Genomic DNA, 17,533 nt, shown 5'->3' on the forward strand with positions numbered 1-17,533 from the left:
GGGGTAAAGGTCTGTAAATATAATTCTGTCATCTGTTCTGGTCTGGAGCATGAGGAATCCTCATGTGTTGAATGTCTACCAGTGACTTTCCTTAGGATTGGCTGTGGCAGCCCTCACTGAAGGGGAGAACAGGCACGCTGCTGGCCCTGGCAAGTCTAACTCCTTCAGTGGTATCATGCAAATAAAAACCAGGCTCATCAGCTCGGATGGCGTCAGCCCATTTGCTCATTAATCCTCCTAGATATTTGTGGTATCTTCAAAGGGAGGTGGGAGCTAGACACTGTCACCTGATAGCACAAGGCCAAAGCTCTGGCACATGGCTGCCTTCAGTTAGATAGGCACAGATGTGAGCTGGTTTTCAACAGCAGCTCCCTTTGTGATTGGTGATAACACAGACTGCCTGCAGCTTCTAAAGGCCGAGTTGGCTCTTCAGACAGGGAAGGAGGATGATGCTCTTCCTGGACGTGTCTGTTTCACTGCACTGACTGCAAGGAGAGCCTCGGGTGGCTGGCTCAGATTTAGACATCTGACATGGGGAAGCACACAGGAGATGAGACCAATCTCCTGTCTGTTTTCTCTGTGCCCAAGGTCCCAATTTGCAGAATAGAAATATATGATTTTTTTCCATATATTGTGTTGGAGAACGATAACCATTTCTTTCTGGACTGAAACAAACTCTACAGCACGTACCTCGTGGTTAACAAAGCGTATGTCTCGGGAGAATATGGCAGCCACCCAGTCACAGCCCAGCTTGACATCGATGTTCTGTGCTAGCTTCTCCAGCGTGGGCAGGTGGCTGGTGTGGAAGTGATAGGCCAGCGTCACGTGGAGCTGCTTCTTGTGGGGCTCCACGTGCACATCTGCAGCAGGAAGATGTCAGTTAGCAAGACAGGGCTGTTGAGATTAGCAGCTTTTCTAAGGTGTGAGAGCGGCTGTGGGCCATGAGCAGGAGGTGGTAGTGCAGCTTTTTAAGATAGCGTAAGCAGAAGATATTGGAGGTGAGTTTCTGAAAGGGCTTTGGGTAAGTCAGATGTGAGCTCCCTGTGTGTGCTGTGCCTCTGATTGAGCCATGAGATTTGTGGTCTGATTCAGTTCTTAGTCACACCAGGGTGGTAGACCAAACATCCTTGCCAAACTGCCAAAAGTCATTTGAATTCAGAAAAGGGGCTTTTCTGGATGGTGTGGTAACAACTGTTGTAATGCACACACACAGGCCTTCTGCTAAAAGAGACTTCCCAAGTGGGGAGCAGCCTTTCTGTTACTGGGAGCTGAGGATCTCCCCTAAATAAGCAAGTGAAACAGCATTTATTTTTACTGTCCCTTCTCTCTCTTATGGTAGAAATTACATATCCATGTATCCATGGATATCCATAATTCATATTCATGTAAATTGATTACATCTTTTTCATGAACATTAGCTGGATTATTAGCTCACTCATTGAGGGAAAGGTGTTCCCAAATTGTGAAAGCAGAAATAGGTAAAATAATGATTCAAAAAGATCCTGCAAAAGTAGAATCTAAATCAGGAAGAGATTCAGGGAAGCAGAAAGGTGGAAGTATGTGAAACGCTGGGGTTCTCCCAGTGGATGCAGAAATCATAGGATGCATTGTTTGCATGTAATTTACTTTTGCTTATTCAACTGAAAATTGCAATTAAATTTGACTGATTATTCAGTCAGAATTGCAGCTATTCATAGACTTGGCTGTAAATGCCAGCCAGGAGTAGCTTTGCAAGTTCATCCATCTTTTTTTTTTTTTTTTTTTGATCAATGAGAGACAATTTGCTCTGGGACTCCAAAGAAGCCCCGCAGACTTCAGTGTGATAAACTGACCCAGCTGCACCCTGCAGTGCAGCAACTGGCTGCCCCTAAGAAAGAACTGATGGGTGTGGGCTGGGCTGGATGTTGGCTGGCACTGAGCAAGGCTGGTGAAAAGGCTCCTTCGATGTTGTCAGGGTGCTCTGGGTCTTCTCTCAGAGCCCTGTGTGCATCTGAAAGTGCAGCCAAGGGCTGAACGCAGCCTTTCTGAGGCTGAGGAAGGTTTTGTGGCAGCGAGTGGAGCAGGAAATGCTCAGCCCCGCAGGCTGCAGCCTGTCTGAAAGGTTAAAGAACCGCCAAATGTCAACTTCCCTTTCAGGAGCAGCGCTTGACACTAAGTGTGAGGTATCTTTAAAGTGAAAACCTGCTGACAAGCAAGGCACCCGGAGGGGTGCTGCTCTCAGACCCCCCTTGGTTCAGCTCACAGGTATCGCCGCTTCCCTGTGGGCAGCCCTGACATTTAAATTCCTATTCATACTTTATATTAATTGGGCACTATCCCTTTGCCTGCTTGTGGAAGACTGCCAGATTAATGCAGAAGATGACCTCTGAAATGGCCACTATGGGAGAAGCGTGGGGTTTCATATGATGTAGTGTCACCCACCTGCTTTGGAGGCAGCCTCTGCAGCAAAGTCTGCAGCAAACTTCTTGAGCACCTCAGCACTTTCTTCCTTGACAAAAAGCCCGATGAAGTTGGAGGACGTGTAGAGCTCCAAGGGCAGAGGGGCAGGGAATTTGCATTTCCAGCGCATCACAGTGGCCTGCAGGGCTTCAGTGAGAGCATCGACCTTGCTGTCCTCGCACTGCCAAAGGAAACAGGACAAGCACTGCTCAGGTGGAGAGCTGATCCCTGTGCCTGAACTCAGCTCTGCTGTGCACTTGGTAGAGAAAGGGAGGCTCAAGTGGGTGAGCATGAATGGTGCTGTATGAATGGTCTGCCTCTGCTGGCACACAGTGAGAAAAAAGCACGGGGTCACAGAAACAGGCATCTTCAGAAGTCCTCTGCCCATCCCTTGTCCTCAAAGCGGGATCAGCTATCCCCAAATAACCTCCTGAGCCTCATCTCCCCGCACACGCCCTTCTCATGTTAGCAATCATTCGCGATTACGTGAATTTGGTCTGCTGCTCTTCCCTGAAAACAGCTCGTTTAAAACCCAATTACCTCCTCACCAAGCCCAGGCACTTCTTGTCATAACCCCTGAATTCCTGAGCTCAAACCCTTCTGCAGCAACTGAATGAAGTGTGCAGCATCTCCAGCCTGAGCCTGGCAAGGGCTGCTCATGCATGCATACATAAAGGCGGCAGAAAGAGGAGCTCTGGTTTACCATAAAGAACTGGCACAGGGTGATATGTGGGAAAATGTTGTGAGCTTTGTTCTTCCCGCAGATCTGCTTTGATTGCTGCCAGAACTCAGAGAGCTTCTGAGCCAGGGGGCCAGTGGGGCGCAGGTAGAGGACGTACTCCCGAGGCAAGGTGTCATCCAGGAACGGATCACCCACATGGGAGAACAGCCTGAGAGGGAGAAAGGAGGTTTAGATTGGCATAGAAAGGGGTTTTCTTCAGCAAAATCAGTTTCCCCTGTCCTCGCTCCGTTTCCTTCTCCGTTCGTAGAAAAAATCAACTCTTGGGGGTCAGACTGAGGGCTGCACCCTCTCTCTTGCAGTTCCTTACCACTGCTAAGTAATACAGAAAATTGGATTTTAGTTTCAGACGGAGAGTCTGAAGATGTAACCTCACTCACTGCCTCCGTCTTTCTGACATTCAGTGTGCATAACGTGGTGGGGAAAGCACTGAAAACGGCTGAGCATCTCTGAGAAGGCGGCTCTCAGTTTTCTCCTTGGGCATTGTGGTGCAGGGAGGACTGGTTCCTTTCTCTCCCCCTTTTTTGCTATTGCTAGGGATCACCAACTCTCAGACAAGGCTTTTTTTCTCCATTGTTTATTTACAGCTCTCAAACACTGGCTCTCTAATTGCAACCGTGTTTCAGGCCTTGTTCCCATCAAAACATCTGCAGTAACAGTCTGCTTTCTAATGGCTAAAATCTTAGCCACTAAAGCCACTGATTTCTTGTACTCTTTTTAACATGTATTACTTCATACCAACCAGTCGCATGCTGCTTGGACGCTTCTTCCACCTGTCGATGCCAGTGCTTTTTGTCTGAAGAGAAAGCAAAAGAAAGAGAGCATTTCAGTGCTAGTGATACATGGATAACGTCACATCTGCTTTCTGGCAAGATAGGCACCGTTAGCCCCACATTAACTGCGACCTGAGTTCTGCCTGAATTCCCTCTAAGTAGGGTTACATGTTATGAATACACACAGGAAAAACTAGGAGTCAAACTTCGGGGGTGAAGCTGAGGATAATTAAAGGTAATTGCAGCCACGCATCAAGCATCCAAATCATGGACGTCTTGTGTTGCAATCTCGTCGTGCAGTTATTTATCTTGGACCTAGGACTGCTTTCTGCTGATGTGAGCGTGGCCGAGGCTCAGCCCTGACGTGCAGGCACTGCAGCAGCACTGAGGACAGGAGAGATGCAGTTGCCACCAGGGGGCACAAACCTGAGATTTTCCCGGTTAGAATAACCTGGCAAAATTGACTAGCTCCCTTCATCCCTTGCTACGTGAATGTACTCTTCTTTTGTTTATTTCCCTTCGGGGTGCCTGTATATCCCTTTTCACTCCAGCTAACAGGGCCGAAGTCTTCTGGTAAGCGAGTTTTTCGGTTGCAGAACAAACCCGTGTGGTGCTGCCTTTTTATCCCTGTAGTGTTTCCAAGTGCTCAGCACTGAAATGCAGCTGTGGATCAGCTCAGCTTTGTAATGCTTTGACTGCCAAAATGAGGAATCCACCCAGAATCCAGAAGGCACAAATATTTAAGAAAAAAATATGAGTGACGGAGGCAGAAAAGCATAGAAAAGTTAGAGTTTGGGGGCAGAAATCAGACCTCAGCTGAGTACCAGGAGGCCAATGCACCTTGAATTCATTTCAAAGCTTCCTGCTTAAAGGAAAAAGGGCAGCATTGCTCTTAAGAGCTACAGATGTGGTAGGAAGGAGGTCAGACTGAAGGGGATGTTGGTTTAATCTAATTCACAACAGATAATCCCTCGGCACGCACTTGTGAAAATGGTGTGGGAGGAGGAAGGGCTGAGGAGCACACAGCGTCGGCAGTGGGGTCGAAGGCAGCCCTCTCCAAAGACAGGGGAAGAGGAGGGATCCCATAGATGCAGTGCCAGAAACAGATGGGCTGTCTCAGAGCTATTAATGACAAAATCTGACTGAGGACAGAAAAACTTCTAGCTTACAGTGGCTGGCCTCAAGCAGTAATCTACTAAAAATGGTATGTTACAGTTTAATGATAATTCAGAAAGCTTGCTGACGTCTTGAAGCCAGAGGGAACGTGTCTGACCAAAGGGACAGGATCACTGCACCAAATACCCTATGTTATGTGCAGGAGGGTGTTGGGTTGGCTGTAGGAAATGGTGCAGGTGAGGGAAGAGGGTCATCATCCATGGCTATAGAATTAGGGCAGCGGGGACTCTCCAGCATAGGGGAGAGGGCCACATGAGACATTCATGTGCTTACCAGTTGCTCTTTCTGTCTGCAGTGATGACTTTTGAGGGTGCTCTGATAACCATGCAGCGATGTGAAATGTCACCCACTTGGTCATAGACGCGTGTTGTTGACTCAGCTGTGTTTCAGCTCTGCCACTGGCTTCCCCACCCCTTGAATATACATATTTTTGTTCATTTTGAAAGTAAGAGGAAGGCAGAAAGATAATGCTGCAAAAAAGGGCTGTGTTGCAAATGTGTGATTATGAAAATACTTCCTCCTGAAGCGCTCTGCTGCCCTTATCTGCCAGCACTCATCTGAGATCCTCTAGTCCCAGCACCTGCCTCTGCAAGGACGGACCAGCATCGCAGTTGGTTCTGTTCTGCCTGGCTGACCTTTGCCTAGGCTGGCACAGATGCATTTTGCACAACAGCCACTGCTTTGCTTGCAGTAGTTCTGCAGAAAACTCTCCCTCTGCACAGGCTGCAGAGCTGTAAGGGAGGCTGCTCCTTGGGCAGAGCAATGGCCAGCTGCCTCTGCTGACCACCCGTGGGTTTTCCTCACTGCGGTTCATCCAACATTTCTGTTGCGTTGCTTTGCTCGTTTGCCCTCCTCCTCTTGCAGAGGCTCTTCCCTACTAAATTCAACTCCTTAACCATTGTTAGGGAACACGTCTATCTGTGTTGTGTCCGAGACAGTGAATTCAGAATGCCCACCCAGAAAAGCTCTGGCTTTGAGATGAGCAGTTTCTCCTGCTGCAGAGTGCAGGCAGACAAGCTGCTCTCCCTATTTACTCTCTCCAGCCCCCAGAGCAGATCTCTGAAGGAATCTAGCAGGGCAGACGGCTCTGCCACCCACCCTTGTTAACTTGTTGGCTTCATGAATTGATGTTGCCTTGGAAAGCTGCACAATGGAGCTCTGTTGGGTTTGACTGCTGCTCCTTCCTCACTGCCTTTGTACTCTCAGGACCCCAAAGGGCGTCAGAAAGCACAAAGTTGGGCCCCACACATTTTTGTTCATGAGCAATTTCAGAAGGTGCCTATCTCATCCACAGGGACAATAAACTCCCTTTTCAAATTAATTTTCCACGCAAGGAGGAAATACTGCATAAAGCAAACAAAAGGCAAGGTATATTTTTATCATGGGACCTGAAGCAGAGATATTTTCTTTTTAATTTACTGCTAGGAATGCTGCCGATGACTGATAGCTCCTGGTTAGGGCAGGCACTGAATCCCTCCCAGGTAGCATTTTCTATAGTCAGGACCTGGAGAGGACCCTTCCTCTGGTTGCTCCTGCTCTGAGGCCCTGGCAGGATCCACTTATAAGAAGCTGAGTGCTCAAAACCTATCCCAGCTATGCTTGGCCACTTTGAGAATTGGCCTGATTTTCCCAGCTGCTGAGTGGGAGCTGGAAGACAAAACTCAGATCCTGAGGAAAAATCAGGTCGCTTAATTAGGTGACTAGCTATGGCTTAGGTGCTCAGATTTACCCATGCTGGGTGGCAAGTGCTGGCTGCAGCACTGCAGGTAGGGATAAGAAGTGGTGTTGTGACACGAGAAAAGAAAAAAAGCCAGAAAATAGCTTGTTTTTCAGAGTCCATCCAACTGCCATCACACAGTGACCATTTCTGGTCATGCCAACAATGCAGCTGGATTCAGAAAGGGTGAGAAGCTTTGTGCAGCATTAGTAGCCACTCAAGCCACTGAGTCCTCCGTATCTCAGCTGCTGCTGCCTCTGGAGATGAAGTACAGGATGCTCAATCAGCAATGCACAGCAGCACCAGACAGCAAATAGAAGAGAAAGGGAGGGAGATGCTACATCCAACTGCAGGTGTGCAGAGGGGGAGAAAGATGCTCACAGCAGCACCTTCCAAGAGCACTGCAGGGATGCTAGAATCAGGTATTTTTGATTGTGCAACCTCACTCTTCAGTGTCAAGTTGTAAGGAAAGTTTCCCTCTGGTTGAACGGCACTGAGATACTGTTAGGAAGTGTCCCAGCTAAACAACTGGTCCCTCAGCCTGAGTCATATATCGTATCTATTCTGGAATACATATTAATGTGTACGTGGTGCCCATTTTAATCCCAGCCCACTTAATGGGAGAGTGCAGAGCTCTGCACACTACAGAATTTAACTCATTATTCTTGAAGGATTTTTGGCTTCCTGCAATTTCAGGGTAAGAAAAAAAAAAAGCAACAGAGTAATGTCAATTCAGCTAGGAAATATATATCAATAAACATAAAGTATAATGGCAAAATCCCATTTACTTCAGAGGAAATGGCTGTAATGGGGAGTGATGCATTAACCATAAAGAGAGGCTTCGGTCTCAGTAGCACACACAGAAATCCTTTGTAATTGCTCAGCTTTCTTATTCCAGTCCCATTTCAAAAAGGAGGGTGGCATTGCTGCCAGCAGTGCCTTGCACACAGGCTAACGAGCAGCAAAGTTAATGCAAATTGCACAAGAGAGGGACAGGGGTGAACTATTAAGAGGTATTTAAATGCACGGGTGCCATTTTCTCCCTACAGTTGAGATGCAGAGGGCAGAGAGCAGCGGACACACGGCCGTGCAGGGGTGCACACAGCGCTGGGGGCAGGCAGTGAGCGGGGATCCCCATGCAGGGGTTGAGTCACGCAGTGGGGCTGAGCCCTTGGGTGCAGAGCAGCCATCTCCAGCAGTGACGTCTAATTCATACGAGGTTGGCCCCTCTGGCTGCTGCTGCCTGGGGCTGAATTTCCCCATTCCTGTTGGCTTTCCTTTTGCTACGATAAGCAGAGATCCTCACCCTGCCATAGGCACAGCTGACCCTTTGGTTTGTAGGAAGGAGCCGGCCCTGCGCATCGCTGCTCACAAACGCCAGCAGCAGCTTCTACTTCAGATCCACCTAAGAGCTGTCTGCCCACAGAGGCACCAGGGATTTGTGAATGAGCAATGGAAGGACGGAGGCAGCCTGTAACAGAAAGGGAATGACTAAATCTACCCTTTCGTTATGTGTCTCAAACCTAGACAAACTTCTTATCCATGAACAAAACCCCTCGGAGGGATGAATTCATCATTTCAAGTAGCCCCGAATCTTTGGCCCATAAAATATTTAGCTGTGTAAATAAAGATTTGCTGGAAACTGCATTAAATATGATGGAAGAACTTGGCTCTCCTCATCATTAGGTTCAGTTTGAAGCTGCCTGATATGATAAGATAGGAATTATGGATCGTAATTTATGCTTAAAGAGTTTGAAAGAGGAATGCTGCCCCGCAGAATGTTTTTGTGAGGTTTATAAAATAAGCAGTCTTATTTTTGCTTGTTTGTGTGTGCACATAGAATAGGCATTTATGCAACCAAGTCTTCAAACAGGTGCATGTAGCTGTTTCAACCCTGACATTTTTCAGTCTGTGTTGGTTGATGGTAAAGGAATAACAAATAAAATGCTGGCTCAACAGGAGGACAACGGGTATTTGCAGGTTGGGGCTGCAGCTGCTGCTTGGAGCAGGCTGTCAGTGCAGAACAGGCTGTAAGGCCAGCACTTAACTGCCATCAGCCTACCTGAATCTGTATCCTCTGTTATAGCACTAATTAAAGGGAAAGAGATATAAATTCTTTGCAAACAGTGAAATTCCCAGCTTTTCTGTCTTTGTTTCCAAACTGCCCCTTAAGTGACATTTGCAGATCCCTTAGTTTTTTCAGTTTGCATCAATTGTTTGTACTGTTAACAGCACAGTAGTAGAAATGCGACTATTTTGGGCTTTCAATAAACAATTGCCCATTGAAGAGCAACACTGCAAGCAAAACTTCTGTCCATTTAATTACTTGATTATTTGTTGTTGGGGAAAACAGCCAAATTCCAAATAATTGACTGCTTGTCTGAAGAATTATATTGCTGTCCTACAAACAAAACCAGCCATGTCGAGGTGTTCTTTCCAAACGTTTTGTCTCATGGGTTATTCAAATGCATTCCTCAGAATTCTCAATATTTCATTCAGTTGGTCACCAAAAATCATATGATACCGTTTCTGTTCTCATTCGAGTGACCTTACAGTTATAAATAGGGACGGGACAGGAAGATATCACTAGGGATCGTGTTCCTGTTTATGGGGAGGGGGCGGGTAGGTTCCCTTTCTGCAGTTTGTAAGGAAAAAAGAAAAACCCGAGTGCTTTTGGAAGGAAGAAATCACTCTAACATAATAAGTGTGTGGCAAGAGTTATTTTTTCTTCCCTTCAGTCCTTCAGGCACTACCTCAGTTTTTCCTTCTGCTGCTTTCTGCACATGACAGAGGACATAAAGCCTTCGCTGTGTTTGACAGAGTTGTTCTCCTTGCAGCCACGTCCTCCCCAAGCTGCACACTGCGAACACGCGGTTCAGCACAGCACCCCAAGTGAGGTCAGCAGTGCTATAAGCAGATCACAGCCAGGCAGAGAACCAGGTCCTGTCTGAAAGATGGGAGCTCTGACAGGAGCTGCAGGGCTGCACGGTGGCTGCCGAGACTGCAAGACGTCAAACTGTGCTGTATCCTGTAGGTCACATAAATATTTACAGAAGGTACCTGACAGCGTGACAGGGCTCACTGGTTCTCTTCCTATTCCTTCCGGAGCAGTGGCTGCTTGCTCCCAGCTGGCCAGTGCTGAGTTTGGTTATAGGAAAGAGAGAGCAATGGGAAGCACCACCAAAAGGAAGGCTGGGAAAAGCACTGCTATGTAGTCCTAGTTTCCATCACTTAAATGTTTCTTTTTCAGAGGATGGTCCAGCTGGCAAGCTGCAGCCTGGCTGCACCACGATGACCATTACTTTTAAGTGCGAAGAACGAGGGCCTGGGTGTGTGTGTGTCTGCCTTGGGTGTTGGGTTTTTATGTTATATAAGATTTTGAAGGCGTTTTTTTCCCCTCCCGTAGCACATGTGTGCTAAGTCATTCCCTTAATCCTCAGCTTAGCCAGCTTGTTAAAGCAGAAGAAGAGGGAAGTACAGACTCATAAAAAGTGTCCGGGATAAAGAAAGGAATGTAGCAGCCATTTAACATTTTAAAGGAGGTATACAGTTTAAAAAGGAAACAGGATATTATTTTCTTTCAAACAATCATAGCACAGCTTTTACGTGGGACATGGGCTGAGATGTTGGGAGTCCTGTGCTCTCTGCCACAGCCTCTCCATTGGGTCCCTGTGTGATGGAGAGATGGGGTGTGGGTACAAGCAAATCTAGGGGTGTACTGCTGCTGAAACAGCCTGGCAGTCTCTGAAAATAACACGAGTCCTACAGCTGGATGTTTAAGAAAACGCCATCCCCGTGTTCTGTAACAAAGTCATGAGAGCTGGCAGCAGCTCAGCTGGATGATTCACTAAGGTTCAACGTTTTGCTGCAGAGTGAGAGCTGGGAAAGGTGATAGGGGTAATGACTGCGGCTGGTAAAGGGCTGCGAATTCTGAAGATGAGCAAAACAATCAAATGTAGATCATACAAATCAATTCAGATGAAATAGTTGATAACTGAAGGCCTTTCAGCAGAGGCCTGTCCCATTCAAACACCTCATTTAATACCGGCCAGAGTGCTGCAGGATGACTTAAATGTCATTATTCAATACTCTGTGCAACATAGGAGGGCAGGAACTTTCATCCCAGTGCCATTCATACATTTCTAGGTAGCCAGGAGGGCAATGTCTTTGCATGGAGCTAAGTTAGTGGTTTAAGATGCTCAGATGTATCATCTAGAATTTCAGACAGCCAGGTAAGGGATTCTGGATAGCCAGAAAGGGAAGCAGTTGTCATGCTGATTGGAAAGAAAGAAGTTCCCTTGCGTTGTTCAAGACAAACACGATGCTTTCTTCCTTCTCACCGCTGTTCTTCCTATATAGAAGTCAGCTGCAGAGAAACAGAGATTTGCCATTTCTCTTGTTTCCTGTCTCCTGGTTCTATCATTGCTGGGGCCTCCTCTCCCCATCCAAGTGGGTTTCCCCAGGGTGGGATGGATGGGGCTGGGATGCTATGTCCACCAGCACCTGCCCCACCATCTGCCACGTCACCTCCTGCTTTGACCCACTGTTTGGTGACAGCACAGCAACGAACAGAGGGCTGTCAGAGGCTGGTGGTGGCACACAGCCTTCCTGCCCCTGTCCCTTTGTGCGGCCCCGCTCTGCTCCTCTCCGTGTAGAATTTGCTAGTGTTGTGTAGATCTTTAGGAAGAAGAAGAAGAAAAAAAAAAAGAAAAAAAATGCCGCAACTAGCACTTTAAAGTGCCGGTGTTAACATTTTCCAGCTTCTTGGGGTTTCAAAACAGGAAGTTTGGGGGTGGTGCAGTTGCACAATTTGCCAGAAAGCTGCTGTTCTGTGAAGTCGGTGACACCGGGTCTTACCAGGAACTGCCCTGCCAGCCACCAAGCACTGCGCTTTGGGGGATGGATCCTCAGTGCAGAGCTGGGAGGTCTGGATGTGCTGCTCCCAGGAGGTGGCTGTAGCCCCTGGTTAGGGCAGCGTTGGCTGAGTGTGTGCAGAAAGCACAGCCTGGAGTTAAGGGAGAGGTTTCCCAGCCCCACGGAGGGGAATGGGTGGAGGTGACATAGGCCAGCGTCAACACGACATGGCTGAAGGCTGTAAGCAAGGCTTTGAGCAATGCAGTTTGGATCTTGTGATGAAGCTTCCTCAGAGGGAGAATGAATAATGTTCTGAACTTGCTCTGACTTGACAGAGATGGAACTGTCATTATAGTGTCAAACATCAAGGAGTGAGGTCTGTGTGGCCAAATCCAGCCCGTGTCAAATCCTCTCCACACTGGTGGATGGAAGAGAGTATACAACAAAATCCATCTGTGAGCTCCACAGTGAGGTTCTGTGGGCTTGTCTGGAATATAACACTGGTCACTGTGTGAGATGGAATTATTTTCTACCAAAAGAAAAGGCGACGGTTAATAGCAAAGTGATATTTTGTGGTCGGTGTGCATACCTGTCTGCCTGAGATGGATGAGTTCAGACACTCGTGTTTGACAGCTGGACTTAGCAAGTTTGGCTGCGTATGTAGGCTTTGAATTTGGAAAAGCTCACTCCATCACCTTACTGCCTTCTTCAATGGGTATTTTCTTTTCTTTCTAGGCAATGTCTGTTTATCTGTGAGGGACCTTAGATGTTGTGTGCCTAATGGACTCATAACTTTGCTGAAAAGGCAAAGCCCAGAGACAGAAAATGAGAAGTAGATGCCCAGAGAGAAGCTAACCGTAATCTCACACCTAAAATAGACTCACAGAAAGCAACTAGAAGGAAGTCTAAGAAATTAAGGAAGGTGGAAGGAAGAAGGGTGGGGTGCTGAGATAGTTGGGTTAGAGGCAAAAAGAGGCTCTCAAAATAGCCTCTTGCTCTAGACAGCTCTGTTCAGGAATTATTTTAAGCCTCGGTTGTTTTCAGCAATACAACTATTTCACAATTTTTTATGTAAGTCTTCTTTGCATACTGTTTCTTGCCACCTAGGTAGGTCCAAGTTGTCCACCATTGCTACGGGGAAGGTGGGCAAGATGTCTGCAGTGCTGTAGGACATGGCAGACAGGAGGGTGAATGGTGCAGACAGCGAGGCAGTCCTGACACTGACTCAGGGCTGAAACAGCCCCAGATAGTGCTGGGGGCTGGGAGCACAGTGGTGCTGGTCGTTGGGTGAGACATCACCTACAGGTCTTGGTCTTGTGCCTCAGAGATCTATGAAGTGTGTGGTTAAACCAGTAACTAAAGCTCATGTCAAAGTTTCCATTAGAAAACATAGCTAGTTAGCAAGCCCCGGTCTGAATTTCAGTGTATCAATATTTGGTCTCATCATTCTTTAGCCCTCAGCTACTGTGAGTCTTTGCTAGTTTTGGTGAACTCTCTAATACAACCTTGCAGACTGTGGCATTAGGAAAAGTGTAGACAAATGAAGCTGTAACAAACGCTTTGATGGAGATTTCTAAATGATTTCACCTTTAGTTTGCCTAGTCTTGTTGCAAGAGGAGTAAATTTAGGCAAATGTAGCTACTTCTGGGAGACCTGCACGCTAAAGTAAAGTTGGCTATCCAAATTGGAAAGAAGCATTGCAGTGTTAATGTCTGCCTTATCACGCTTGACCAACTTCAGGTAGCATAAAAATGCCTGGTATAATTATTTTGCTGTTATAAAATCAGTTGTTGTGGGAAGTCCTAAATTTCAGATTAAATTATCTGGCATTTGTATGTAAGGTCTGGCCAAAAGGCTCTGAAAGGTTTGAATGTTAGCTGTGGAAGGGTTAAAAAAAAAAGCCACATTAAGATATATATATATATATATATATATATATATTTGAACTCTAAAAGGGAACAGGAAATGAAGAATTGTGATAAACTGAGAAACGCTGAGATAAAGAAGGATCTGAGAATGTAATGAGAAAACTTTATCGCACAGAGGGAGTATTTCCCTGCATACTTATTGATTTTATATGGCCTGCCAGCTCTAACTCTATTCCTCTATCTGATCATATTCTTGCTGAATAAATAAGTGGATTACAAAGAAAGAAAATAGGAAGACCTTGATGATACCTGGATTTAGTAATTATCCCTACACCAAAGAGTAATTATGCATACATTAACTTCAAGCAGGTACTTACACACTTCAGTGAGATATAAGCAGATGCCAGCTGCTCTTCTGCAAAGCATTTGCTGAAAGGTTATTGCAAATCAAGCCTTTGGGTCTGTTCTTCCAGCAGAATTTCTAAGGATTTTAGTCAAAGTGTTTGCCAAAATAGAAGGAACTCTTTTCAGTACACTGAGACCTAAAGATGTGATGCCAGCAAATAACAAAGACGTAGATTTGCTGGAGCAGTACTGTATTTAACACACCCCAGCTTGCTCCTCCAAAAAGCAAAACTCAACAACTGCCCAAAGCTCTGCTGCATCCCCCAGCACTGCACAGCCCCACTGCCTCCTCCCACCACGGCATTCTCCTTGCTCTCCTTGACCCTGCCTGCAGTGAAGGGCTCCCAAATCCAGCAGGTACTGGGATGCACTGGTCGCTTTAGTGTTCAGCTCTCCTTTTGTAGGAGAATAACTTCACTGGTTTGTGCTCTGAGGTGGCTGTTTGTCACTGCAAAGTGCTCCGTGCAGCAGCAGCTGTTTTACATTCCTGTACGTGTGAGGTGTCACCCAGCCCGTCCTCTGCCTCCTGTTTTTGTGATCGGGCAACATGACTACTGACTTTTTGGGATTGCTCAGGTGTCTAAATGCTGGGAGATTTGGTGCTTCCCTTTAGCAAAGACTTTTGACCATAAACGTTTTCAGACAAGAGGTTCTGTCTGAGGACGACGTGATTTTCCTCACTGTTTTTCCTTTGCCATTCGTTCACCAGAGCTGGCTGGCACCTCGCCTCAGCACTTCACCAGAAGCCTCTGCCATGTGCAGGCACACCTCGTCCCAGTGCCAGGGCTGTGTGGGAGGCCGAGTCTCGGAGGCTTGCCTTGAAGACCTTGCTATCCAGATTGATCTTTTCAGGCAGGTATTGCTGAGCAGACAGACATACATGCTGGCACCATCTCATTTCCATAGCGTAGATCTCCCCCGCAATGGAGTATCAGAACTGATGTGGGGGTGTCTTTCTAAAATTATTCGTGATGCAAACCTTCTACAACCGAGCTCCATCTTATCTATTTTGTGTGTGCCTGATGTCTTGAAAGCGTGTTTTTCTTTGTAAGCGCAACAAATGTGGCAATAATATTTCAGTCTTTCCATCATGCCAGCAGGGCAATATGTTCTGTGCTGTATGTGTGTGACAGGGCCTTAGACATCAGAGGATCCCCACAGAAGCAAGCCCTAGGAAATGCTGCAGTCATCGGCCGTCAGGCAGACGTGCACAAAGTGAGGCCTTGGGAGTCCTTGCACTGCTGGAGCTGGATGCTCACAGACATCAGGGCTCAAATGCAAGGTCTGCACTTCTGAGCACTTCTGGGTCCATCGAGGCAGGCAGGACTTTGGTCTGAAAACTGTTGTACAACATTTGAGATCTGAAAGTGGATAAACTATTTGCAACAGAAGCACTTTTATATGGCTACAATTGTAGACATACTGGGAAGGTTTAGCAGAAGTGATTATCCCGGGGAAGCCGAAAGAGCAGAATGTGTTTTGACAAGACATATGTGTCTGGAGATCTCATGACTGGAGGAACCGAGGCGTAGAGAAAATCACCAACTTATTTCAGGGCTGCAGGTCTGCAGCATCCTGTGCTCACGGTGCTGGCAGCTGCTGCTCCATGCGTGCAGGCAGGTGAGGTGACACCAGCCTGGCCTCAGCCCTTCCTTATTTCTTGAGCTGGCCTGCTCCTGCTAAGCATGCCTGCTAACCACCCCTGCCTCCCTCGGCCATTACACAAAACCATTTGCATGTGGTGAGGCTGAAGTATCTGGGCAAATTCTTCAGTAGCAGACAGACTTCAGTACCTTTCCCTGCTCCTCTAAACTTATTCTTTCCTATGTTACGGTTTTGGGATATTTGGGGATGCTGAGCCCAGTTCTGCATGGATTCCTGCATGGCTGGAGCTGCATGGAGGTTACTCCATCCCGTGTGATGTGCTAAACTGCATCAGGAGCACGAGGCTTTCAGAAGAGCTCAGCATTAGCCTAATTTTGCTCCCAGTGGTATCGAATGAGGCAGAATGAGGCTAGAGCTGAGCTTCTGAAAGCTGTCTCCTATCTTCCTCGTGCTGTACTTGTCTAAAAATAAGGAGTCCAATTAAATCAACGGCAGTACAAAGTATGAGGGAATGCATAATTAATTAAAAAAAATCAAAGGCCGCCTTAAAGCACTGATCAGCATTTAGCAACCCTGCCACTTGCTCTCACTCTTTTCATTCTTCTTTTTATCACTGATTGCCGTTGTATCTCTTCCCACTACAAGCACATATTCTGATAGTACTGCAGCATGGCTGTGTTTGCTCCCTGACTTCTTTCCCTATTGCTACTGTTCTGTGCTCAACACTTCCAAATAATTTCTTTTTGTCCAGTCTACCCTGAGAGCAGAAGATGGCAAAAGATGTGAGTGCAGGGCTTTGTCACTTCCCCAGCAAGAGCTCCATGCTTTCAGCGCAGCGCAAAGGGAGCTGGAGAGGATGTGCTGCTCTCAGTTATCCTGGCAGCATTCCCCAGAAGCTGTGCTGGATTCACAGCCAATCTGGAGTGGGAGCAGAACCTGGCTGATGGTTGGAGTGCCAGCAGTTAGTGGGAAACTAACACAGCATGGAAGGAGAATCGGTGTTGTTTGTTTCTGGGTGGTTCTCCATTGCTTTGCAGATAGATTTCTTCATCTTCCCTTCTCCTGGATGGATTTCCCATTGAATCTGTTTCTTTGTGGCAATAAATGCAGACAGCTGAAAAGGCAGCTGAGACAGGAGAAGCGTAAGGGTGAACTTAAGCTTCAAGGAAAGGTTGAAGTGGTTTGCTCCAGAGAACAAACAACACCGGCACCAATTGCTCATTTGGTGGGTAGTTTCAGTGAAGTGAACAAATCTTTCCTTTGAAATATACCAATTCACTGTGTGGGTACCCGAGGGCAGGCATTTAAAATGGGTCAAATGCTGTAGAAGTGCCTGTTTGTCCCTATTGCCTGCAGGAAGAGTTGAGGCCACTGGCCCAGGCTCGGGCATTGCCTGCTGACATCTGAGGCTTTCTGTGCCTGTTCTCTGCCTCTCATAGTAGCTGATCATCCACCCCTATGTTTCAGCACAGCAGTACAGGTGAAGACAGAACCGCTGTCGTTTGATAATTGGTAGGTACAGATGAATTCCTGCACACCACCCACATCACGAAATCACCATCAGTTTCTAAGATTTTTACCATTTTTGGGAGGAAAGGCAACAAATAGCCTCAACTTTTGAATGTGTTGTTAAAATCTGTTTGTGAGGATCGTATTTTTATCAAACCAAGTTGCTTTTGTTTTGCTTTCTATGGGTGCTGCTGCTGCTTAACTTAACAAACCTAAGCCTGAATGCCTCTGGCTTTAATATTTCTAATTAAATGCGTGGGCATTTTGGATAAAATACCACACTATTGGTCTAAACTTGGCTTTAAAATTAGTAATACCAATTGTAAAGTTAATTAAAATGGTAGAAAAACAAGCCATATGTTGAAAAACAACAAAAAGGACTGAAGCATTAAGGCAGCTCTGCATTGTACGTGACACCTATTGGTAACTGAGCTCATCTGTGCTGCTC

The 17,533-nt window shown here is 46.7% G+C and overlaps 2 protein-coding genes across 3 annotated transcripts in view; one reads left to right on the top strand and one right to left on the bottom strand.

The window, feature by feature from the left end:
- LOC109371009 (uncharacterized) overlaps positions 1 to 17,533 on the top strand; it is a 214,789-nt gene that overhangs the window by 33,871 nt on the left and 163,385 nt on the right. The gene's annotated exons all lie outside the window — the stretch shown is intronic.
- UBASH3B (ubiquitin associated and SH3 domain containing B) overlaps positions 1 to 17,533 on the bottom strand; it is a 54,599-nt gene that overhangs the window by 17,525 nt on the left and 19,541 nt on the right. For both annotated transcript variants that reach the window (XM_085209397.1, XM_085209395.1), the window contains exons 2-5: positions 3,921 to 3,974; positions 3,143 to 3,329; positions 2,422 to 2,620; positions 691 to 860 (exon numbers count right to left, since the gene is read on the bottom strand). In XM_085209397.1, the coding sequence (XP_085065523.1) occupies positions 691 to 860; positions 2,422 to 2,620; positions 3,143 to 3,329; positions 3,921 to 3,974 (610 nt within the window). The remainder of the gene's footprint in view (positions 1 to 690; positions 861 to 2,421; positions 2,621 to 3,142; positions 3,330 to 3,920; positions 3,975 to 17,533) is intronic.

This window comes from Meleagris gallopavo, chromosome 26 (genome assembly GCF_905368555.1).
Source record: "Meleagris gallopavo chromosome 26, MGAL_WU_HG_1.1, whole genome shotgun sequence".
Classification (NCBI taxonomy): domain Eukaryota; kingdom Metazoa; phylum Chordata; class Aves; order Galliformes; family Phasianidae; genus Meleagris; species Meleagris gallopavo.